At 41.2% G+C, this 26,308-nt stretch overlaps 1 protein-coding gene across 2 annotated transcripts in view; it reads left to right on the top strand.

Moving 5' to 3' along the window:
* CRIM1 (cysteine rich transmembrane BMP regulator 1) overlaps positions 1–14,931 on the top strand; it is a 72,066-nt gene extending 57,135 nt beyond the window's left edge. For both annotated transcript variants that reach the window (XM_068123455.2, XM_068123462.2), the window contains exons 14-16: positions 3,753–3,872; positions 11,238–11,437; positions 12,123–14,931. In XM_068123455.2, coding sequence (XP_067979556.2) covers positions 3,753–3,872; positions 11,238–11,437; positions 12,123–12,272 — 470 coding nt within the window. In that variant the 3' untranslated portion in view covers positions 12,273–14,931. The remainder of the gene's footprint in view (positions 1–3,752; positions 3,873–11,237; positions 11,438–12,122) is intronic.
* Positions 14,932–26,308: the final 11,377 nt, after the last annotated feature.

The following is a 26,308-nucleotide window of genomic DNA, read 5'->3' as shown; positions in this document are numbered from 1 at the left end:
CTCCATGGGGAATAAAACATGTTAATGATGACGTCATCAGTCACGTGGTCGGCCGCCATCTTGGAAAAACGGCAAAACTTTGCACCACTATATCTCCAAAAGTGCTGAACAGAAAAAATTGAGACATGGCTCATTGTAAAGAACTCTCCATGGGGAATAAAATATGTTAATGATGACGTCATCAGTCACGTGGTTTGGTCGCCATCTTGGAAAAACCAGAAAACTTTCTATTCGTAGAATTTTCTATACGTAGAATAGCCAAACTTTGCACACGTATTTGGCTTGCCCTCTAATATACTGTGCCCAAATGATGATGTCATCGGTCACGTGGTTTGGCCGCCATCTTGGAAAAACCGAAAAACTTTGCACCTCCATATCTCCGAAAGTGCTGAACAGAAAAAATTGAGACATGGCTCATTGTAAAGAACTCTCGATGGGGAATAAAATATGTTAAGGATGATGTCATTGGTCACGTGGTTCGGCCGCCATCTTGGAAAAACCGGAAAACTTTACACCTCCATATCTCCGAAAGTCCTGAATAGATAAAATTGGGACGTGGCTCATTGTAAAGAACTCTCCATGGGGAATAAAATATGTTAATGATGACATCATCAGTCACGTGGTTCGGCCGCCATATTTGTTCTAAATGGCTGATAAAAAAGTACATTCCGGCAAGTCCTCGGTCTCTGACCGATTTTTCATCTGTCTGTCTGTCTGTTTGTGTGCAGCACTACGTCTACACCGTTGCACATAGAATCGCCAAACTTTACACACATATTTGTCTTGCCCTGGAATAGACTGTGCCCAATTTTTAACTCTCTCAGCCCAAGGCCTCCATTATGACGTCATAATTCCATAATTCGACAAGTACAAAACTTCATCCGATCAAGATGCAACGTGGTTTGGCCGCCATCTTGGAAAAATTGAAAAACTTTGCACCTCTATATCTCAGAAAGCGCTGAATAGTAAAAAAATTGACACATGAATCATTGTAAAGAAGTCTCCATGGGGAATAAAATATGTTAATGATGATATCATAGGTGCCTCCATTATGACGTCATAATTCGACAAGTACAAAACTTCATCCAATCAAGATGAAATTTCTTGAGCATAATCTAGGAATAAATTAGTTTAGAAAAAAAATAATGAAGACGTCATCGGTCACGTGGTTCGGCCGCCATATTTGTTTTAACACAAAAGTCTTAAAACCCATGGAAAATACATCCTGGCGAGGGTTTGCAATCTCTGATTGCTCTTTTTCTTACTTTATAATCGTTACCTGACTGCTCATTCTCAATTATTGTTTTCACAGCACACGGATTCATTGGCAAATTATCCAATGTACTCTTGTAAACTGAAAATTGTATCATGCATGTTTTTAGCCACGTCGCAGACGCTGCTCATAGAGTGCCCTCTGCTGTTGTTGTTGTTGTTCTTCTTCTTGTTCTTCTTGTTCTTGCAGAGAAGACAAAACCTCAAAGCTCCACCCATTCTGGGAACCATAGCTCCACCTATTCTGGGAGAGCCTTCATATAAACAAATATCAACCATTTTATTAACTCGCATAGCTTTGACGCCTGTTTTGTAGGCCCGTGGTGTCTTCCTCTCTCACACAGTTTTATTTCAAATCAAATTCGATATATCATTTCATTTTTCACAGTCGCTAACATAGTTTTAGACTCGGTTGAAAAAAAACGGGAAGAAAATCCGATGAAAGTTGCCCTTTATAGAACGAAATGAATTCTCAAAGGCCTGTAACTTCAAGTCCATTGAGATTTTTTTTTTTTTATCGCGGCATGGTCAGTCATACACCGCCCGAAATAAGAGACGGGAAAATGCCGAGATATATATATTTTGTTTAAATCGCGGCATGGTCAGTCATACACCGCCCGAAATAACAGACGGGAAAATGCCGAGATATCTATCTATAATTCCACTAATCTCTGTGTGTATGTTTGTATGTTTGTATGTTTGTATGTTTGTATGTATGTTTGTCTGTGACCGCTGTTTCTCGACAACTACCGGTCCGATATACTTGAAACTTGCCAGGTATATTGCTGGGGACCCGAGGATGTGCCTTTTCAAGGTTTTAAATTAATCGCAGAAGTAGTTACCGAGCTATGTCCAAAAAACGATTCAACCAATCAGAGAGCAGCGAGCTATCACGTGTGCCGAACGTGGCGAACAGACTCTGCCTCGGATGGCACATTTGAGAGCGTATTCATTTATTTCCCGTCGGCAAACTATGTTGGCGCTATGTTGGCGTTAAACTATGTTTTAAAACTAATTAAAACTAATTTGCGATTCTTTCGCTTTGCGATGCGATTTGCGATTGCGTTAAACTCGCTCGGGCGTTAAACTATGTTTTTAAACTAATTTGCGATTCATTCGCTTTCCTGCGCATTTGTGCACGCGATGGCGATTTCTTTACCAAACTCCGCAAGCCGTTAGCTTTGGACCAAACCATTTCATGTAAATAGAGGGGGGGGGGGGATTGTCACCGTACTCGCAAGCCGTTCGCTTTGGACCAAACCATTTCATGTAAATAGAGGGGGGGGGGATTGTCACCATACTCGCAAGCCGTTCGCTTTCGACCAAACCATTTCATGTAAATAGAGGGGGGGGATTGTCACCGTACTCGCAAGCCGTTCGCTTTGGACCAAACCATTGCATGTAAATAGAGGGGGGGGGATATACTTTTAGATATATATATAGTACGGGCATGCCCTAGTATTAAAAATTCGTCCATTTGATGACAATCGTCACGATGAAATATTTAATTTATACGTCGTCACAATAATGTGGAGAGAGGAGCATAGCTTCGTTCACGTGTCGCCACACACGGGAAATTGCCGAGATATATTTTTTTTAAATCGCGGCATGGTCAGTCATACACCGCCTGAAATAACAGACGGGAAAATGCCGAAATATATTAAAAATTCGTCGCCACACACGGGAAATTGCCGAGATATATTTTCACTTTGCACAAAAATAACATCAAGTAATCGAATCAATAGGAATGTCCTGTGCCTATAACATCGACGTTATAGGCACAGCTGCATCTAGGCATTGTGTAACATCGACGCGGCTTTTGTTTTAATTAAAACTTTTTGTACTTGTTCATTTACTCAAAGCATTCATTAATTTTTTTTAATTAATGTTTGAACTTTCTTCAGCAAATGAATCGATATTTAAACAATTTTAAAAATTTATTTGAGTCAATAGGTAATTAGAAACACTATTTTGGATCTAAAATGAAATGGAGGTGACGTGCATCGACATATGAAATGTGTGGGAAAAAAGTGGGTGAATAGGAAGTGACTAACCTGGAGAGCTGGACCAAACTATCTCCTAAAATAGTGGCAGCACTGACAACCTTTTCCAATCGCCCACTCAAATATTTTGCATTCACATCACCCACACAATTTGCTAATTGCAAGCGAATAGGTTCTGGTTATGGTTGATGCTCAGCATCCTGGAACACTGTGGTCCATGGGGTAACCCTTTAATTGAAAATATATATTGTGGAGGTGGGTATGTTACTTTGAATTGGACCACATATGTAAAAAAAAACAAAAAAAAAACAGACAATGGCTAAACATTGTTTTGGAACGCACATGGTTGTTTAATGACGTTGATTTAAGTTTTTGTTACTGGGGACCAAATTTGCATTTCACTTTCTGGCTTTATATCACATTCTCGACACGACACATGAATGTTCTCTACCAATCGCCTTGTATTTATCATTGCAGAAGATGATTTCTCTGCATTCCCCACGAACATCCCAATTGAGAAATCAGACAATGGAGCAGATCCTGCCGTGTCCATGGTGCCCTGGGTGCCCCCTCCATCGCCACCAGCGATTATGCCAGGTAAGGAGAAAGTAATGGGACAGGTTATTAAGCCGTACCAATATTTTTTAAATCACGATGAATTCCCTGACGAGGAGCTTCAATGCAGGAGGAAGCCATTAGCCCGATCAATTCTGTGCTATGATTGCCAACCTATGGTTATTTGGCTGCACTCTATCCTTTATATATACAGTGCATTCAGAAAGTATTCAGACCCCTTCACTTTTTTCACATTTTGTTATGTTGCAGCCTTTTGCTGAAATCGTTTAAATTCATTTTTTTCCCTCATCAATCTACACTCAATACCCCATAATGGCAAAGCGAAAACAGTATTTTAGAAAGTTTTGCAAATTTATTAAAAAGAAAAAACTGAAATGTCACATTGACATAAGTATTCAGTATATATCTCTTTATGCTGCCTGTGCATGATGTATCTATTCCTCTATGCTGAGCATCGAGCAAGGAAGCAACACGTACCATTTTTAAAGTGTTTGGTATGACTCGGCAGGGGTTTCAACCGCCGACCTCCCAGGCTCAAAAGAGACACTCCAACCATTACCTTTAAATCATTCTATTGTTACCTCCGCTACCGAAGGTGGATGGTGTTTATGTTTTCACCCCTGTCTCTGTCTGTCTGTCTGTTTGTTACTTGCGAAAATCCAAGATTTTTCAAGTATATTGGTTGGTTTTGTGCGTTAGTCTGTCTGTCTGTCTGTCTGTCTGTATGTCAGTCGCCTACAGTCACAATTTTCAACTGATCTTCACAAGTCGCCTACAGTCACCAAACGGTAGAGTTGGTCACAAGCAATAAGCCGATTGTCAAAAGGTACTTTTAAAATATGCCTTTTAATTTTGGGGTCAAAAGGTCAATCGGTCAACATAGGCCAAAGGTCACCAACTTTGTCAAATTTCTAAAATCCTCCATTTTCATCCGATCGAGTTGAAATTTGAAGAGGATTTGCATATCTGGTCACTGATTTCAACCACCAATTATATTTTACTTCAACATAGGCCAAAATGTCAACAGAGGCCAAATTTCTAAAATCCTCAATTTTCATTTGAGGTAATTAGATGCGATTTTCTAAAATCCTCAATTTTCATCTGATTAACTTGAAATTTGAATGGGATTTGCATATCAGTTAACTGAATTCAACCAACAACTATTTTTGAGGTCAACATATCACAAGGTCAACATAGGCCAAAGGTCAACCACTTTTTGCGAATTTCTAAAATCCTCAATTTTCCTCCGATTGACTTGAAATTTGAATAGGGTTTACATATCGGCTAACTGTATTCAACCACCAACTATTTTTGAGATCAGCATAGGTCACAAGGTCGACATAGGTGAAAGGTCAACCACTTTTTTGTGAATTTTTAAAATCCTCAATTTTCCTCCGATTGGCTTGAAATTTGAAAAGGATTTTCATATCCGCTTACTGAAACCAACCACCAACTATTTTTGAAGTCAACATAGGCCAAAAGGTCAACATAGGCCAAATTTCTAAAATTGTAAATTTTCATCCGATTAACTTAAACTTTGAAGACGATTTGCATTTCAGGTCACTGAATTCAACCACTAATTATTTTTGAGATCAAAGTGATGCTCTACTGAGTGCCATTCTACTTTGTTCTGTTTTGCCAAGTGTCACTCTATGAGTGCTTTTTCATTTCTTTTTGTATGTTTGTCTGTGAAAAAGATATCTCAAAAAGTTGTGGACGGATTCGGACACAATTTGGCGGACAGGTAGCGTATGTGACAAGGATGAAATGATTAGATTTTAGTCAAGTTCCGGATCCGGCTAGTATAATTTATAAAGTGCTTCTTCACCATTAAAGGATAGGGCCAAAAACGATAATAGCAGGATATCTCAAAAAGTTGTGGACGAGTTATGGCAAAACTTGGGAGATTAGTGGGGTAGGTGACAAGAACAAACCGATTAGATTTTGGTTCAGGTCCGAATCCAGATCTGACCTATCAGTGGGATACAAAACGTAAACTGTTCAGCCTAGCGGAGGTATGCTCTCTGCCGAGTACTGTTCTAGTTGGTGTCTGTATTCATAAGGGAATAAAGTAATGAAATATATTTTATCTTTACTTTTTAATTTTGTCTTTTGCATTCACTTGCCTTGGTCTTTCACTACAGCAAAGAATAAGAATCGAGCGTTAGGCTTAAACATGGCATTTACTTGTGTTCAGTAAATATTAAATTGCGCCATTCCAAGAAGTAGGTCATTGTGTGCTGGCACTCTGTCCAAATTCTACATTCCCACAGGGCATGGATGAAACACACAAGTTAACACACACCATTTGTTTTTGTTTTTAAAACTGTTCCTGGTGTGACACGGAAATAATTGAAGCAAGACAGGCACGAAGACAGTAAGCCAGAAAGGGTATCCATAACTGACCTCGAGAAAATTTCAAAAGACAGGGTTGACTAGAAGATGTCACACATGAAACCGAACCAGTAACAAATACGGCCCCAATGATTGAAAAAAAAATCATAGATGTACATCGACCATTGGGAGAACGATAAAAGAGCAGGGAGGTATTAGAAGAAAAAAAAAAATGAAAAAAAAAAAGATGGACAGTCCGGGCATTGACAGTGGCTCATTGGAATTGTTAAGAAGAGGTCAACTGAACTGGGATGGAGAATGAATCGTAATAAATGCTCAAGACCACGGGCATTATACCAATGGCTTTAAGAAAATGGCGGTCAGAGGCAATCAGACAAGTGTAGGTTTTGCAAGGTAGAAACAGGAAGCACAAGTCACCTTCTTTCGGGATGTAAAAACTCGTCTCAGAACAGCTGTACACACAAAAGCGCAACAAAGTATGTAGAGTTTCAGAAAACTCCTGGAAACATGAACCCAAATCGATCATTGAAAATGAGAACATAGTGCCCACATACGTAATGCTCTGAAACACGCATATGGAGATGACAAACAATGACACACAACACACACACTTTGAGACCTGGTAGGTCTCCGTTTCACCCACATGTGGGGATAGCCATCAACAAAAGCAACTTGCAGGCGAAACACGTGTGTGTGTGTGTGTGTGTGTGTGTGTGTGTGTGTGTGTGTGTGTGTGTGTGTGTGTGTGTGTGTGTGAGTGTGTGTGTGTGTGTGTGTGTGTGTGTGTATGTATATATATATATATATATATATATATATATATATATATATATATATATATACACAGACTTGGCATTTAATATGGAATATACTTTTTTTCTTGACTTGGGTTTACTTTCTTTCCCCAGTATATCAATCTGGTGAGTTTCTTTTACACTTTGGTGATTTATTTGTTAAAAGAACCATGTCACTGATTGTCTGTCACAGCAAGAAGTCAACAACAGGATTATATCACAGGTGGCGTGGCAAAATGTACAGACAGGTACATTTGACGATTGACTTCACAATTGGGTATACAAGGGTTGTTGCGTTCTGTATTAGTGGAAAACAACTGCTGCACATCTCCAAAAGTTATTGCCGCTTCCTCTGGAGATGGTCCGTCAACTCGACAATGCTGTTTGTCATGGAGTGGTGGCTTTACGAAATTATGGCATGAAACAGCATGCTATTGCTCGGCAGTATGGCATCACTCAAGGTCAGGTGTCAAAGATCCTGAAACGAAATGCTCAGAGGGGTGTCCCTACTCCAATACCGAGGCCAGGACGTCCCCGCAGAACCACAAGGAGGGATGATCGCCAGCTGCACCGGTTAGTCCGCAATGGCCATACCAAGACAGCTAATCGGCTTAGGGCTGAGTGGCAGCAACTGACAAATGTGCCTGTATCCAGAAGGCTAGTCAACCAACGACTGGTTCAAGCAGGCTATCGTGCCAGGCATCCCCTGAGAAAGCCACGCCTGACCAAACAACACCGCCAGCGCCGATTGCAGTGGGCTAGAGAGCACCGTCAATGGCAGCCAGGACACTGGAATCACGTGATCTTCAGTGACGAGTCTAGATTTCTGGTCTATCGTCAAGATGGCCGCGTCCTAGTGCGCAGACAAGTGCATGAAGCCTACAACAAAGATTGTATAGTGCCAAGAGTCCAAGCTGGAGGTAGTGGGGTGACCGTTTGGGCTGCTTTTCATGCAGGGGGCAAAACTGACCTGGTTGTTCTGAATGGAAACCTGAACCAGTTCAAGTACAGGGCCATTCTGGAAGAAACATTGCTTCCATTTGCTCGTGCAGCCTTTCGATGAAACTTTGTCTTCCAAGATGACAATGCACGGCCTCATCGTGCTCGCATGATCCAACACTTTATTGCTGACCGTGGTGTAGAGCATATGGAGTAGCCTGCCATGTCCCTGGATATGAATCCGATAGAGAACTTGTGGGAAGAATTAACGCGTCAAATCGACAACTCGGACCAGCAGCCGCACTCTGTGCATGAATTGCAGCAGGCTTTTGTCACTGCATGGCAAGCGATTCCTGTCCAAACCTTGGAAAATCTCGTGAACAGCATGCCTTAACGTGTACGTGCTCTCCTGAATGCTGGTGGGGGTTACACAAAGTACTGAACTGTAATTTTACTGTCCGTAATCCCAGTTGTAATTTTACTTTTGTTTTTGTTGAAAAAAAAAATTGGCTAATGTGCAAAATAAAGAGATACTTCTGGAAAACGTACAGAGGTTTAACACAGTACTGTCCGTGAATTGAGTTTGATATCAGTTTACATCACTTTCAAGGATCAATTTATTTGTTTCGAAATGTAAAATGTGGTTTTTGTTTCTTTTAAAGGTCACATTAACAAAATCTTGAATAATTTCAACATAATTCCATTGAACTTTTGGTTCTAAGACATCTTGAAAAGTAAGTTCACCCCCACAAAAAAAAATATTCCATATTAAGTGCCAAGTCTGTGTATATGTATATATATATATATATATATATATATATATATATATTCATATATATTCATATATATATATATATATATATATATATATATATATATATATATATATATATATATATATACAGTGGAACCTTGACTTACGAGTTTAATTCGTTCTGTGACCGAGCTCGTAACTCAATTTGCTCGTTTCTCAAATCAAATTTCCCCATTAAAATGCATTGAAATGCTATTAATCCGTTCCAGCCCGCCAAAAACCACACCAATTTTTTTTTTAAATATGCAGTATATATAAAAATATCTCGCGCTTTATATTTCACCTGTATGCAGCATACAAGTTGGCAGGATGGCCTGGACTGGAGGTACGCACACTTGACCTCTAAACTGTCCAGCCTGGGTTTGAATCCCGACCCAGCTATAACCTGTCATGTCGGTGTTTCACAGGCAGGGTGATTCATCAATGTGTGTACCGCTAAACTGGGCGCCCCGTTTGCGTCCCATTAGTTGTTGGATGTTAAGGATCTCACCGTGTCTTCCACAAAGAGAAGGCGAGCTATCGCCGGCACTCTGAACAAGTTGTGGCCCTGGCATGCTCTTCTCCTCTGCCGTTATATACGTCCTCCTCGGCATCTTTTTCCAGAAGAGCCCTGTCTCGTCACAGTTGAAGATTTGCTGGGGGATGTATCGTTCGGCTTCTATCAGTTCGGCAAAAGTTATAATAAAATCTTCAGCTGCCTTCACATCTGCCTCGCCAAGTCGACAAACACGCACACCTCGCTCATGTTGTTCGACGATTGCGTGTTTTATAGCCAAGCACATCATCCTCTTCTTCTTCTCAGCACTGCCCTTGGCACTCAATTTCTTAGGACCCATTGTTAAAACTAAGAAATTTTCCAAAATAACCAAAATGCGAAAAACACAACAGCAGCGATATACGGCAGAGATACTGTACTTGCACGGCAAGATAACCACGTGACCGGAACCCACCTGGTGGCGGCTGGCGTCAGCTCCAAAATAACCAACATGCGAAAACACAACAGCAGCGATATACGGCAGAGATACTGTACTTGCACGGCAAACATAACCACGTGACCGGAAACCCACCTGGTGGCGGCTGGCGTAAGCTCCAAAATAACCAACATGCGAAAAACACAACAGCAGCGATATACGGCAGAGATACTGTACTTGCACGGCAAGATAACCACGTGGACCGGAAACCCACCCTGGTGGCGGGTGGCGTAAGCTCGTAACTCGGATCTCGGCTCGCATCTCAAAGCAATAAACCGCCCGAGCGACGGCTCGTATCTCGGAAAACTCGTAAGTTGGTGCACTCGTAAGTCAAGGTTCCACTGTATATATATATATATATATATATATATATATATATATATATTATATATATATATATATATATATATATATATATATATATATATATATATATATATATATTGATTATATTGATATATATATATATATATATATATATATTTATATATATATATATATATATATATATATTGATATATATATATATATATATTGATATATATATATTGATATATATATTGATATATATATATTGATATATATATTGATATTGATATATATATATATCTCGATATATATATATATTGATATATTGATATATTGATATATATATATATATATATATATATATATATTGATATATATATATATATTGATATATATTATATATATTGAGATATATATATATATTGATATATATATATATATTGATATATATATATATTGATATATATATATATATTGATATATATATATATATTGATATATATATATATATATTGATATATATATATATTGATATATATATATATATTGATATATATATATATATTGATATATATATATATATATATATATATATATATATATATATATATATATATATATATATATATATATATGTGTCAACATAGGCCAAATCTTCCTGGCTGTGTGCAGAAGATGAAAAAAAAAATGCGATTCCTAGATTTGAGATTCTCAATCATTCACGCCTTTATTATGTGTAAACATTCCCTCTCTTTCCTTCATGTACGACTTGTACATATAGTATACCCCTAGTCTACCATCTGGTCCCATTACTTCTCTCTTCACCCCCCAACCCCCTTCTCTCTCCACACTTCCCTAACCTTTTTTCTCTTCCATCATATCTCATACATCTTCATTTTATTTCTAATTTAGCCCTTCTCTCTCTCTCTCCCATTCTCCTGTGCATCTGTGATAGATAGACGAACTCCAGGATTTCTTATATTGCCGTGAATTCAGACTAGAGAAAAGAGTAAAAAGACAATCTTTCCTCGACTAAATGGTTTTGTAAAACTATGAAGTATCTTGGAATCAAGCATCTTTGGAAAACTTTGAAGCATAGTGCAGGCATGATGGGCCCGTATGACCTCCTGTGTCCAAAGTTCCTTGTTATTCATTTTAAGGTGTTTGTTAAGCATTGTCTGACTTTACCGAAATTCCATGGCAGAAAGAGAAAACGGACTTCCTGAGGCAGCTATGGGAGAAGACTTGGAATCTACCAACGATGATGTGCCGTCAGTTCTGCAGCCAATTTTGTGGGTGGTAGTTGGGGTCCTGGGTCTCGGACTCTCTGCATTGTTGCTTGCTCTGCTACTGTCACGGAGGCGCCAATGGATCCCTCTACAGCTCTACAAACCACCTGTCAAGGTACGGCAACTAAAAAGACCAACACTTAATTACTTTCAGACCTCATCATTTCCAAATTTTACTTGCTTGACGGACTAATTTAATTTCCCAAAAAATAAAAATCTATTAAAAAGTGTTAAGGTTCACTTGATCAAGTTGGATCCAAAAATTCCTGGAGACGACATTGTGAAAAGCACAGAAAAATAGGATCATGAAGTTAGAGAGTACCCATTTTACCTTTTGTTCCTTGTCTCATGGCTATGTAATGGAATGTTGAAGGCCACCATTCCGAGATTTTGTAGCACCCTTTCCGCTGCTGGCGCACAAGGCGTCCCCCAGAAATGGACCATGGCGTCAGGAAATCCTCACGTTGAGAATTAGAGTGTGTAAAGGGAGTGGAGGGGGACGGACGCCAGTGGAATAACCCGGAAAGAACGGTGTAAATAACACTCCTTGAGCCGCATAACAGGAAGCTCGGAAATTTCCAGGAGACGGCCCCTCTGGCCTAGAAAACCCACAGCAGCCTTCAAAAGCTTCAGAACTAGGCTGGTGAAGGCAATCGACATCCCAACGGAATTGTTGGACTCAGTTTAGTTCAAAAGGAAGCGATTGCTTCGATGTATCATTCTTTTGCAAGGTGCGTGTGGTGCATTTGTGCATACTTGATCGCTGTTGCTTCTTTTTACCATCACCATGACCCTTACAGACGGTGTACCCGAACAATGAAATCGACAAGAATGCCAGTTCCACCAAGGTGCCGCTGAATAGTTCGGCTAAAGTCCAGCGGCTGGCTGAACCTGATCCCCGCTACAGTGGCTATTATAGCATGTTACACACCAATGGGGCTAGTGTTTAGGAAATTATGAAGGAAGGGATTCGGAATGCAACTTTTAAGACTGGGTTTAGATTTAAAGAATAGGGTTGGTTTTGAGGATGGGGGATGGATGGGGGGCTTGAGGTATTGGTAGAGCCGTTTTTTTTTTTGTTTTTTTTTTGAAATGCAGTATATTGGGTTTTAAAATGAGGCCATGACATGTAAATAGAGCCTCGGTTGTGGTATTGGGAATGGGCCTAGTTGTGGCTGGTATTTTAAGGTTTGGCTTCGGTTTTTAAGACGAGGCCTAAAATTCTTTGAAATAAGAACTGCAGTTTAACAGAGGACTGAGGCTTGCCATTAGGGCATGTGATTTTGAATAAGGCCTGTCACTCATGAATGAATATGGTAGGATTGGTGGGTAATGATGAGGTTTGGCCTTGGCCTTGTGATGTGCATTCAAGGGAGAGATACTCCTTTGAATGTCAAGAATGTCGTGACTTCATCTCTGAAATGCACTTGGTATTGTATGTTGTGTTGTTGTTGTTCTTCTTCTTCTCCTTCTTCTATTTTTCTGCCTTTTGTTGTTCATCCATTTTTCTTTTCTAAGGCTTTTTATAATGGTTCTGCTTTTAACACAAATCACTATTTTATTGCTTGTAATGATTACATGTTTATGGGTGAGGGCAGGTGGAGATTTCCAAGGAAGCAAGGGGCGTTAGTCTATGTGATCAGTTTGTCTTCACAACAGGCCTTGTGGGAGTGATGTGTTCTTTGAGGAAGTGAGGTTCGCCAACCTGGACATTTAACAAGATTCTTTACTGCTGAATATTTCTTTTGTGTGAAATGGACTGTAGGAATGTTGTGCGAGTAGTAAGGTCCCCGATTCGCCGTCGTGCCGCTGTAGAAAGCACCTTTTTCGCTTAGTTTTCCGCTGCCGGTTCGTTGTTTTATTTCTTAAAAAAACAAGAAGAAGCACTATATAGGATGTATTGTACATACATAGTGATGATATCGATTTCTTGGTTTCCTGGCGTATGTACCTAGTGGTCATGAAACTGTAGGCATAAGACAAGCGTGAGGCCGCTATATACGATAAACGAGCTTGCCGTGCTATATTAACTTCTTTTTTTTTTCAGAGCAACAATAACGCGTTTGACATGAACAAAGCAAAATGTAAACTTTGCAAAGACTTGCACTGTACAGCAAAGTAAGCTTGAGCGTGGGTGAGTGCACGCAACTTAAACAGTCTGGGCCTGTTTGTCCTAGATGTTTCAGTTAAACTGTTCGATATTTTGGATAGAAAAAAAGAAGAAAGGAGGTTATTTTTACAAAGATGTTTGACAGGCGATTTTTTTTTTTTCTACGAGTTTGTAAGGAATATTGTAAAGTGAATGTACCTGAAAAAGATTTCTCTGGGGATCGAGCGTTCTTGCATTCCATTTTATTTCTCCATGATAATTGCTCGTTGCGCTTTTGTTTCTGGTTCTTTTCACAAAAATAGTGATGATAATAAAATCTCCGCCCATGCAACTTTTCGAAAAAGGCGTGTCGTACGTGCATTTTGTGCTTCATTGTTCCGTGGGACAATAGTGAAAGGCTTGTGGGACGCTTTGGGTCAGATTAGAGGAGGGGGGCCAGGAGGTCGAGGAATGTGCTTCTCAGACAATAATGCTTGGCTTGGAGAGACCAGTCTTGGAGAGACAAGTGTTTCACGTGCAAGTGAAGTTCCTTTACGTGCTTAAATTGTCTGAGCCGTGAACCTCTAATCATCTAAGTTTGTGTTTTTGGGAGGCGGCGAGGGGGAGATAACTTTCACAAAAATTTGCAAGTATTTTGTACGAATTCTTAAACCATTGCAAATATCTGACCCGTCACTTTTAGTTCGACTCTCGGAACAGAAGTTTGTTCTATTTGTTTATTTTTCTGAGTAGCTCTTTTTGTGCTGTATTTGTAAAAGCGACGCACTTTGTCGCCTACTGGAGTGTCTTATTTGTAGATAGAACCATGAGCGCCAGTCTGAGCTTGAGCTTTTAGCCCTAATTTATTCAGAAATGTCTAATTTATTAACAGGGACGTATAGACGCAGTACAGGCGCAGAGCGGGTGGGGTCCGGCCCACTGGGAAGGGGCTAGGATGGGGGCCACAAAGGTTGCCTTTGCTTTCCGAAAGGTCTCTGCGTTCGTTCCTGAGATGCACGGACGCACCAGCGCTTGGTTAAGCACCAAAGAGCTCCAATTGAAACTTCTCAACAAGTACCACAATTCTTCTTCCAACCTCCAATGGAAACCCGATAGTAAAGTGGCTTGAGGAAGGGTTGGGTTGCAATTTGACTTTCATTCGACTTTCCTGCAATCCGCCCTTTTGCTGTATAATAACCCTCTGCCCAGCAGACTATTACTCAGCGGCCTAACCTGGATTTGTCTCGCATTTCACTTCTGGTCTTTTTGTGTTTCTCGGATGTTGTTTGACATAGTTTATAAAAGGTGATTTAGCTGGAAAGTGTTTCGTCTGTTTTGTTTTCAATTGGAACATTATAGATGTTTCTTGTTGTATTTTTTATGTTCCCAACAATAAAGAAAAAGCGGTGAGTTTTGGCACTTAACAGTGCCAGATTGTTTAATAATAAGCTTGTTTATAGAGTGCTACAGCTAATTAGCTTGTAATCTGCTGACAGCACAATAAAAACAAAACTTTCCTCTTAATGTTTCTGTCTGAATTATTGAGAAATTCTGCTCCAACAACCTTGTCCTACAGGTCATACCAGTGTGAACCACGAAGAGCGTAAATGTTGTGTTTGTGTTTGTGTCCTTTGTTTGTTGTTTGTGTCCTTCCCCCTCTCTCCCCATCTTGTCTACCACACCCCTTATTTTGTGTTTTCTGTGTCGGTTTGACTTTTTGTGTGATTGATGTTAGCTCTTTCACGAGCCTCGATCTTGTATACAATATATATATATATTGTTGCGGTTTTGAGTTTCTACAAATAAAGGTTAATTTTCCCCCTCATAGTTTAGTCACATTACAACACGTAGCCTCGCGATAGTTCAGTTATGTCTTAGTAAATGTAAGCATAGTCCTTTTCCTGTGTTAGTCTTGCGTTGAGTAGAATAATGAGAGTTAGGTCCTTTCATTGCCTTATGCCACCTTATGCCGCCTTTGGCTTTTTGGCGCAAATTAACACGAGGCAGGCCTGGTAAATCGAGGCAAGACGGAGGAGGGCGGAGGAGAAGCCGACGGTAAGAGCGAGCCGCCAATCAGGGCTCGAAGGGAGTGGCTGCGGCACTGCGTCACAAGGCGTGGTGAGAACATTCGAGAGAGCTAAAGGGGTTGGCAATATAACCCGTTGCGCGAAGCCCCCAGTGCAGTTCTGCGAGAGGTGAGCTGAACCAAGTTCTGGTGGGAGAGGCGCTTGTGAGAGTTGAGTTCTGCGGAGAGGCGCTTGTTGAACGAGCTCAGAGAGAAGATGCGCATGAACCGAGTTATAAAGCACTCTTACAACTTAAACGCTCGGTTGAGCTTGAGGCAGAGCCTCTATTGGGTTACGCGACTGAGAGCGCGCCGGTAATTAATCGCGCTAAGAGAAACCGCCAAGCCTGGCGAGAGACACGTACATTTCCCTCCCGCCTGCCTGCTGTGCCCTTTGTTCGAGAGATGCGCTACAAGGATCCCTCCCACCACCTGCTTGCCTTCATCGCGGGACGTGCTGTGACTGGGGAGAGCCACGCCGGGCGGAGCCGATCCTGGATGACCAAGTCAGCGCGTGAACATCATCCTACCTTCATTTCCCCCTGTGAGTGTGATTGGGCCCGTGTCTGGGCTGAACATAAGACTGCTCTGTGTCTGTGCTTCTACCGATCATTGTACATAATAATAATTAAACCTGTGTTCTTCCTTTATTCGACTGTCTCGTCCCTTCCATCATTGACTAAGCGTGGTACGAATAGAACCGCTCTAATCGGGTTCCAATACCAAAGGTAACTGCACGGACCACGTGGTACGCAATCCGCTTGGTGTACTCAAATTACGCGTGGCTAGTGCGAGGCTTGATTCCCCACTTCCGCGGCGGCGCAGGTATTTAGGTACGTGCGAGAATTGTCCCGAAACCCTACCTTGCGTTTGCCCGGGAGGGGCAATTCAAGTCTCTCGGTTGCGCCGGCCCAAAAAGAACAAGGGGCTTAATCTCCCCTTGGTAAGGACAGGAAGGGCGGCAAAAACCGTAACAATATATATATATATTATTATATATATATTTAAAGCAAAGCGTTGATCCTTGAGACACACTTGGCCATTTTTAAACCTTTGTAGTTCAATTTTTTTTTCATCAGAACTACTATCTGGTTTAAAAGTTTTCCCTTTTTTAATACCCTGCTTTTTCACTATTCATTTTAACACTATCCATTCCCAATGCTGAAGCTAGAAAAGGTAACCCAAACAAAGGTAAAATTTTGGCTTGAACGAGTATCATTTCAATAGCAGCAACTTTCCACCTGACTTTAAAACAGTCGGCATTACCTGGATTTGAAGATGTTTTCATTGTTTATTTAACAGTACAATAGCTTGATATGAATAGAGATTGCTTACTTAGTCTCGATCTCTCTCACTCACTGCTGTTCGCTGTGGCAGACTCATATAAGAGCTTGTACACATATTAGCATTTGGAAACTTCAGTGTCCTTGCATGAATTACATGGCTGTGAGGAAACGTCAAAATACTGGGATGTCATGGGATCGATCTTGGGATCCTAGTACAAAAGGTAGTTAAAAGGTTACTAAATGAATGAAATATTTATAACAAGTACAGATACGTTCAAAGTACACCACCCCCGTGCCAAATAAATAAATAACATATCCTCCAGCGCAGCATTGCAGCACATGGAGACGGAATTGAGATGGAGTGGTGCACAATAATTGATTGATTAATTGCGTAATTATAATAAATAAATAATAATCGTAAAATAATTTCCTAATCAATTGGCTAATAACATACCTAAACCACCACTGCTTCATCCCACTCTGTAACTTTATGAATAGTTATTAATCGAAAAAAATTGAATACTTAAGTCAAAAATACCCCTTAGAGCCAAATCACTTGGACAATGTCGTGTCCAAATATCAGCTTCCTAGCTCAAAAGGTGCTTGAGATATTGCACAGATGAGAAAGAAAATAAATAAGTGATTGGTAATTAAAATAAATAACTAGATGGTATTCATAGAATACTTACCCTGCGCAGTTAACTTGGTGTGAGCCAACTCTTCTGTTTTTGAAGGATTTATTGATTTGATCCAATATGGCTGCCAGACCACGTGAGCGAATACATCATAAATTTATATTCTCTAATATAATTGTTGCATACATTACGCTCAGGAAATTGCAAACTGATCAGACTAAGCGTTGTCCCTGTCGAATGATGACATCATCGTTAACAGCACTTGTTCCCCAATACGGAGTTCTTTACAATGAGTCATGCTTACAATGTTTTCATGGGACGGTTTCAGAAATATACAGGTGCAACGTTTTTCGGTTTTTTCAAGATGGCGCCTGTACCACGTGGCCTATGACGTCATAATGATTTTTTAAATCTACCGGAGGAGGCACTCATTTGGTCAAAATTTTGAGTCAATCGGACCAACAATTGCAGCGAAAAAAAATTCATACTGATCGGATCAATGTACGTGACGAATTATGACGTCATAATGAAGGCACCATCATTTACATATCTTATTCTCCATGGGGAGTACTTGCCAATGAACCATGTTTACATTTTTTCTGTTGAGTGGTTTTGGGGATATAGAGATGTAACGTTTTCCCAAGATGGCGTCCGTACCACATGACCTGTGATGTCATATTTATGAATTAAAAAAATTCTAGAGGCAGAGCTGCTCTGATGGTAAAATTTCGTGTCAATCGGACCATCGGTTGCTGAGAAAATGAATTTTTTAAATGCAGACGCACGCACATGCGTCACACGTACGTACAGTACACCACACGTACAACACAACTTTTCGCTTTGCGAGCACAAGGTAATAATCGTAAAATAATTAATTTCTTAATCAATTGGCTAATAGCGTACCTGAACCACCACCGTTTCATCTGAATCTGTAACCTTTTGAAAATTAATGAATTACGTTATTAATCGATTCGTTAAATAATTAATCAATAAATCAAAAAATACCCTTTACAACCAAATAAATGACTTGGTCACTATTGTGCCCAAATTTCAGCTTCTCTGGTCAAAGGATGGCTGAGATATCGTGGACAAACAAACAAACAAACAAGAAAGAAAACAAAAAACAAGAAAGAAAAACAAACCAACAAACAAAGAAAAACAAACAAGAAAGAAAACAAAAAAACAACAAAGAAAAACAAACCAACAAACAAAGAAAAACACAAACAAGAAAGAAAACAAACAAAGAAAAAGAAACAAACGGAGTGAAAATTGAGTCCTACCTTTCGGCGCGCGTCATCGCCGGGCCCCCTTTGGCGCACGGCAATGACGTCATGCAGCACCTGGAGATGGAAAAGGAAAGGAGCGGTGTACAATAACCGAAGAAGCGGGAAAAAATGTGTATATGTAAGTAAATTACATTTTCTTACTCATTACTCCCAGTCAGGTATTGCAAATTTTAAAAGGCATTTTTTGCACTAGTTCTGAGCGTCGCGTTTGTGGAACTTTTCCATTGCCCCTTGTAGCAGGAGCTGCATGCTGCGCAGGATGAGGTTTCGATCCTTTTTAATACAGACAAGACCGTTCTAAACTAATAGGAGTGTTCGAATCCTCTAAATCTTTATACAAATTTTCGTTTTAAGTTTGGTGTTATGGCCTCGATTTTCAATTCACCTTCTGCTTCTGAGTTGATGACTTGGTTTTGGGGAGAGGGGAGTTGAGGACATGGTTTGGGGAAGAGGGGAGTTGAGGACTTGGTACAGGAGCTGATAAATTACATTTTTTTAAAGTTTAAATTATTGGTTATATTATTTGTCCTTTACAAATCCATTCAGCATGAGCTGCATCTGGTAATTAATTGTACTCACAAATAAGGAAAACTAAAAACGACAGGAAATATATCCAAGCAGAGGAAGCACGTCCTTACTCGTTAGCACCCTTTCAGATGTCAATCAAGACTTTGAAGTTTTTTTTTTGTTTGTTTTTTTAAATCTTACTATAATTCACGAAATGTCCGTCTGTCTGTCTGTCCGTCCATCCATTCGAAGGTACCACAAAAACGGCTGAACCCATCGCAACGATATTTTGAGTGGGTAATCCTGGGATCTCCTGGAGTAAAATAGGGTGTATTGTTTTTCCAATTTCAGCTTTGGCCTCCAGCATTTTCAGGTTTGGACTTCCGCATAACTTTATTTTCCCAGGTGCCGCACAAACAGCTGCACCGATCGCTGTAAAGCTGCACCGATCGGACTCGGTGACCTCGGACAAAGACCTGTTATAAGAACATGGGTTGAATCCCTACTTGAGAGAATGCCAACCCCCTCCCCGCCATCACGGTCGTCTCTCCAACTCACAATCCCACGAGATATGTGGAAAGGACGACCCAAAACCAATTATCTTCCTTTTGATTCATATATAAACATCATTAAAAGTAAATAATGACCTCAGCCAAAGTTCAAACGACGTGGGTTTAATCTCTGCATGAGAGAATGCAACGTAGCTATTTGGGCGGTGTATAAGCCAACAGATCGCTGTCTCCATCGATCTTGCCGAGGCCGTAACACCTATCGGCTCAAAACCTTTCCTTTTAACTATAACTAACTAACTATAACTTTTAACTATAAAAACCTATCCTTTTAACTGTTGACTTAGTCGTTTTTACAATGAAGGAAACATTAACAATGTTGTTAAAAGTTTATTTTGTGATTAATTTGTGATTGGAGTTATGTTGTTTGGAATGAAAAAAGAGATATCGAGTTCAAGTAAATGACGACATGCCGTGATGGTTTCTACTTTCTGAACGTGAACTTCGCGGATCGCCATATGCAGATTCGCCACGGACCCACGATCGATGTTTCTATACGTGAACGTACCCGTTTGTTTGCGAACGGGCACGTTTTTCATGGAAGTCCTTCACGAACTTGCTGTCCATGTCTGACGTGCGACTGAAGGTGCTACATGAATGTGGAATTTATTGGTTTCATGCTTTAGCATTCGCCGTTTCTGCATTGTCTGTTTGCGTCTGGCCTCCCACCCGTGCGTAGCACTAGCACGGGTATCTCCCTAGTAATAATAACAATGCGCTTGTCGCGTCTCTGTCCGTTTGTCATGTAAAATATCCTGAGATTATGAATTCAAGTCGTTTAGTCGTTAATTATTCTTCGTGTTGCATTTATGCGTCACGAAGATAATTAATTTAGCATCGTTTATTTGCACAAGCTATAAACGGAAATCACTTGAGTGGCAATTCCACAGAACATATCTCATGAGATTGTGAATGTGGACATGGAGAGAAGGCCAGAAGAGTGAAATAAGTTGGGAAGGTGGAAAAGCAGGTTATGAGGAAGTAGGAGTAGGTGAAGTTGGTAGTAATGACATATAAGGCGTATTCGGTTTCTAATGTACCATATTTTGTTGTGGAGTGTTTCTGCTGCCGAAGCAGCTTCCTGAGCAAAGGTGACACTGGGAGGTTTGCCATTGCCTTCCCAGCAGTAGTTAGGGCCGGTTGGGGAATTGGTTTGGGGGAGGAGGAGTTGAGGACTTGGGCTTTGGGGGAGGGAGTTGATGACTTGGTTTGGGTGAGGGGGGGGGAGTTGAGGACTTGGATTGGGGTGGGGAGGAGTTGAGGAATTGGTTTGGGGGAGGGGGAGTTGAGGACTTGGTTTGGGTGAGGGGGGGGGGGAGTTGATGACTTGGTTTGGGTGAGGGGGGGGAGTTGAGGACTTGGTTTGGGTGGGGGGGGGGAGTTGAGGACTTGGATTGGGGTGGGGAGGAGTTGGGGAATTGGTTTGGGGGAGGGGGAGTTGAGGACTTGGTTTGGGTGAGGGGGGGGGGGAGTTGAAGATTTGGTTTGGGGGAGAGGGGAGTTGAGGATTTGGCTTGGGTGGGGGGGGGGGGGGGAGTTGAGGACTTGGTTTGGGGGGAGAGTTGCGGAATTGGTTTTGGGGTGGGGGAGTTGAGGACTTGGGCTTTGGGGGAGGGAGGGAGTTGAGGACTTGGTTTGGGGGACGGTGCATTTAATAAAGCAACATCTTTAAGGAAGCATATAGCTAGACAATATTTAATTCACATATTTAACTGTTCTTTGGATAATATTGTTTAAGTCACATTTTATATTATGCGGAATACCTGTAGGTACCTGCTAGTAATAATAATAATAATGATAATTATTATTATGTTATAGCTTCAACTTTCTATTAAGGTTATTTTGCTAGGGCTGGCAAAATGGCTTCTATATACTGTCGGTGCATTCACTTCTGAGATGTCCTGTCTGGGTTCGAATCTCGAATCAGCTATAAACTGTCACCCTGGTGTTTTACATTCATCAATGTGTGCATCGCGTGTCCACGAAAAACTGGGTGACACGTCTGGGTCTGGGTCGTTGGTGGACTTTAAAAATCCATCCTTGTCTCATGTAGAGCAGGCGGATTATCTCCTGCATCCTGAACAAAACACCAATTCCTGCCTCGACTGACCACTGGGAAAGCAATGCCAAAGCACCAGCACCCGATACATTGATGATGATGATCTACGTGAATATTTGTGCCCTGGTTGCTCCATCGGAGGGATGAACTATCAGATCTATCAGAGAGGGAGGGATATCTGTGTCCTCTTAGAACTACAGGCTTCAAAAAGAGTGGATTCAAACGAATTTCCTGTCGCAGGCGAAACACAACCACTTTCAAATGGCTCCCACGGTCAGCACAGCTGCCGCACACCGGTGAGGGAAACCCTGATTCCCCAAGGGAAGCTACGGGACATCCTCCTTCACATGAAAACTGGAATTCCAAGGGTTTCCCTTTGGAAAACACCTGCCTTTCCTCAAACGTCCTTTCAACCCGACATGCCGAATGCTTTTTGGGAAAACAAACGCTTCGTCCTGAAAAACAACCGTGGCTGGGGACGGAAGTTATAGGCCTAACCCAAACCGTGGCCTATACTTTCTGGAATATCATACATAAGTAAGAGATGGGTAAAGTAAACCTGTTTTTAGTCTCTAGATTATGAGGGTTGTTCAAAAAGCATACACCACACCAATAGTCATGGGACAAAATGTTATCGACAGTGCATACCAATCCTTGATGTCCAGATTTCCTATCTCTTTGGGCCTTCCTGTACCCTAAGGCATAATCACAGGCTAGGCCCTTATTCTAACATATGTGAGTTTTTATGGCGTAGCCCGTAGGGCAAGCCGTATAGAACAGTTTGTCTGTCTGTCTGTATGTATGTATGTATGTATGTATGTATCTATGTATGTATGTATGTATGTATGTATCTATGTATGTATGTATGTATGTATGTATCTATGTATGTATGTATGTATGTATGTATGTATGTATGTATGTATCTATGTATGTATGTATGTATCTATGTATGTATGTATGTATCTATGTATGTATGTATGTATGTATGTATGTATCTATGTATGTATGTATGTATGTATGTATCTATGTATGTATGTATGTATGTATGTATCTATGTATGTATGTATGTATGTATGTATGTATGTAAATCCCTCACAAACGTACACCAATCAGAGCTGAGGATCTGGTCACATGACAGTGGTGATGAGATGTGATTACATCTGTGATGTCATTACGGCTTACAATGGCTGAGTCCACACACCGCCATTTTGATTTCTATGCCATTCAGGCCGAACATATTGTTACGGTTCGCGGTTAAGGATGTTATATTTGCCGAGCGGAGGCCCCGTGACCTAACAGTTTCCCCGATTCACCCAAACGTTGGCCCGATCGCGCCACAGCTATTCAATGTGGAAAACTCTAAAACGACCGAATGTAAAGAGGAAGAAGAAGACGTACAGAAGAGTAACGGGATTTATTATTACACACACGAGCAAAAAGGAGCAGTCACGGTTATGTACAGGGACATGAAAAAGCAGGTGACACAGTGCAAATTACTAGCTTATACAGACTTAATTGACTACCCAAGACAGAACGAACAGAACAAACTCACGTACACGAATGGGGAAATTGCAGGCAGGATTGGCTGAAAAGGAGAGGAAGGTCTGGAGCTGGCAGCACGATCGGCGCGTTCGGCAGCCGCCGTCCCTTCGCGGCCCTGCTCAAAACTGCCGTCCAGGCCCCAAACGGCTGTCGAGTGTTGTTGCTGCTGTGGACGCTGCCGCTGGCGAGCAAGGTGACGAATAGCAGGCTTTGTGCTTCCCTGGATGATCTCTGCTTTTGGACCTCACAACTCAGCTCTTGTCATAGCTCATCTCGGGTAAAAGCTCATCTCTGGTAAAAGCTCATCTCTTTGCACCTCACCACGCAGCTCAGCTCAGCTCTTGTCATAGCTCATCTCTTTGCACCTCACCACGCAGCTCAGCTCAGCTCTTGTCATAGCTCATCTCTCCTCTGACGACCCAGCTCTTTCCTTTTGCACCTCACCACGCAGCTCAGCTCAGCTCAGCCTTGGACCTTTTTGCAACTCTCCTTTTGGTCACTCTTGCGCGCATCGCTTTTATCACGCCTCCGGCGATTAAGCCACCGGCCTTCAGGACACGCCCATCGGTGTGCTCACCTCGGCCATGGTTGGTCGCGCGACCCTCTGGCTCCGCTCCGCCCTTGATGACGACGGGCGGGCACGCCTTTCTTCCCCAACCCAAGCACATGTTCAATGGTGGCTTTGGGGTTGGCAATGCGAATGCCAATTGACGAAAGGGGAAATGGAGGTTTTGGGGAATGGGAATGAAGGGAATCTATCTTTTTCACTCGGTGCAATGGAGTGTCATGTTAATGGACGACAAGGCCTTAATCTAAAACACATAATAAGGATATAAACTACTGAACAAGGGTATTATAGTGTCCTTCAATGTGGTGTTTCATGGAATTAACTACCGGGACGCCATTTTTACCTTTACACAACTCTGGAGGCAGGAGGCGCAGAATAGACAATAATAATAATAAAGCACACAATAAAAAAAATACCATCCTCATATCCGCAACAATATCGTCGAACCTGTCATATATCACAATCGCCATGCTCTAACTTCACGTTTTTCATTCAGTGTGAAACAATCAAACCGATTGTTAAAATGATCATCAAATATTAAAAGTATAGGCGTTACCCATCTTCCAACGACACAGTACGTATAGGCCTTAGGCTTCATGCCTTCATGGCTCACCTTCAGGCCACTTTGGACAAATTAGCCCAGGTTTCTTAATACAGTAGTATCATTTTCATAATAATAATAATAACGTTAATAATAATAATAATAATATAGTAAATATAATCGTAACACTGCAATCCCTTTGTCATGACTGCAAAGATACTGGATTGAAGCGGTGTATGGTTGGTTCATTGTTGACTCGAAACATATAGAATAAACCAGTGTCTCAATGCAATCTCTTCACTTCCACGGTGGCAGACAGCTTAGAGACTTAGAGTACTTCAATATAATTTAATACTTTCATTATTTGCTAACTGGTATCCCCACCCAGGTTATACCATCCTTTTCAACTAAAGTATCAACCAAGCCCAGCTACACAGCCGCTGTTAGACTTTAGGTCTTGTTTTATACATTATAACCAGAAGTAGGCATTTCTGACATTCCTTGCAGACTGCATTCATTAAGTCTTCCAGATTTGGTGGTAGTTGTTATGTGGTTGGAATTTCAAATCATCATCAGCCGCGTTCCTCAGACTTGAACAATATGTACAGAATGTACTTATATTCATAGCTCGCTCTCCACAACCCATTTCCACATTTGAAAGCCCCTGCAGGACACTTGTTGTTCGACCACACCGCAGATGAAAGGTTTGCGGTGTAGCTTCTCTCCACTAGTATTCCACAGAACTAGCAAGTTGCCCGTACCCTGCCCGCACGGGATTCTAAACGGGGTCGGGATCGAGGCGGCAAAAATGCAAATGGTGTCTTCTGTCATTGATCTGGCAATGCTGGGAGCAGCAATTCACATTTTTTGCCACATCTGATGCAATTGAATTGCTCGAATGGCGGTGATGTGCTCCATTTGAAACTGTTTGACCTGGAGTCCGTAATAAAAAGCTGTATGTAAGATGATATGAGCTGCGATGAGGACAAGGAGCCACACATTTCATCATCGTACACGATAACACAGTATAATACTCTGTTCCCTAACTCTTGCGGTATGTATGTTGCTAACATCACTCATGTAAATCAGAGGCAGGTGTTGCCATTGCCTGAATTGTGCGTAACCACAAATGGGTGACCTGTGATCCTTGGTACGATATATTATAGGATACATGACAAAGAATAAAGTGAAGCAAACAACATAGAAAAAGGATCCTGTGACTCTATGAAGCGATTCAATCATTCTTATGCAGTACATGGCTGCAGGATTGCATCACTATTGCTGGGAGTACAGCTGTGCTGCTGTTGCAGTGCCCCCTAAGGGTTAGAGCAGGAATTGGGATTTGTTCAGGGAGATGGCGACTACCCACCTCCTCTTCATGGAATGACAGCGTAGGAACGTTAACGTCCACCAGCTAATTTCTAGCATACTTGACGCCAAGCTTAATGTCCATCCAATTGGGACGGCCCATCTTGTGACACACCACCCTGCATGTGAGGCACCAATCCGACAGATGATAGTCAGGTCAGGAATTACACCAGACTAAAAAGCTGAAAACCAATTGCGCTACCTTCTTCAACAGCTAGTTGGATGTGGAAAACAAAGGCAACAGGAAAGAGCAATCAGAGATTGCAAACCCTCACCAGGATGTATTTTCAGTGGTTTTTAAGGCTTTTGTGTTAAAACAAACATGGCGGCCGAACCACGTGACCGATGACGTCTTTTTTTTCCCCCCTAAACTAATTTATTCCTGGATTATGCTCAATAAATTTCATCTTAATCAGATGAAGTTTTGTACTTGTCGAATTATGACGTTATAATGGAGGCACCTATGACATC

Source organism: Myxine glutinosa, chromosome 1, assembly GCF_964187855.1.
Source record: "Myxine glutinosa chromosome 1, kmMyxGlut1.1, whole genome shotgun sequence".
Taxonomy (NCBI): domain Eukaryota; kingdom Metazoa; phylum Chordata; class Myxini; order Myxiniformes; family Myxinidae; genus Myxine; species Myxine glutinosa.
The sequence above is the reverse complement of the archived record's forward strand: the minus strand, read 5'-3'. Positions and strand labels throughout refer to the sequence as shown.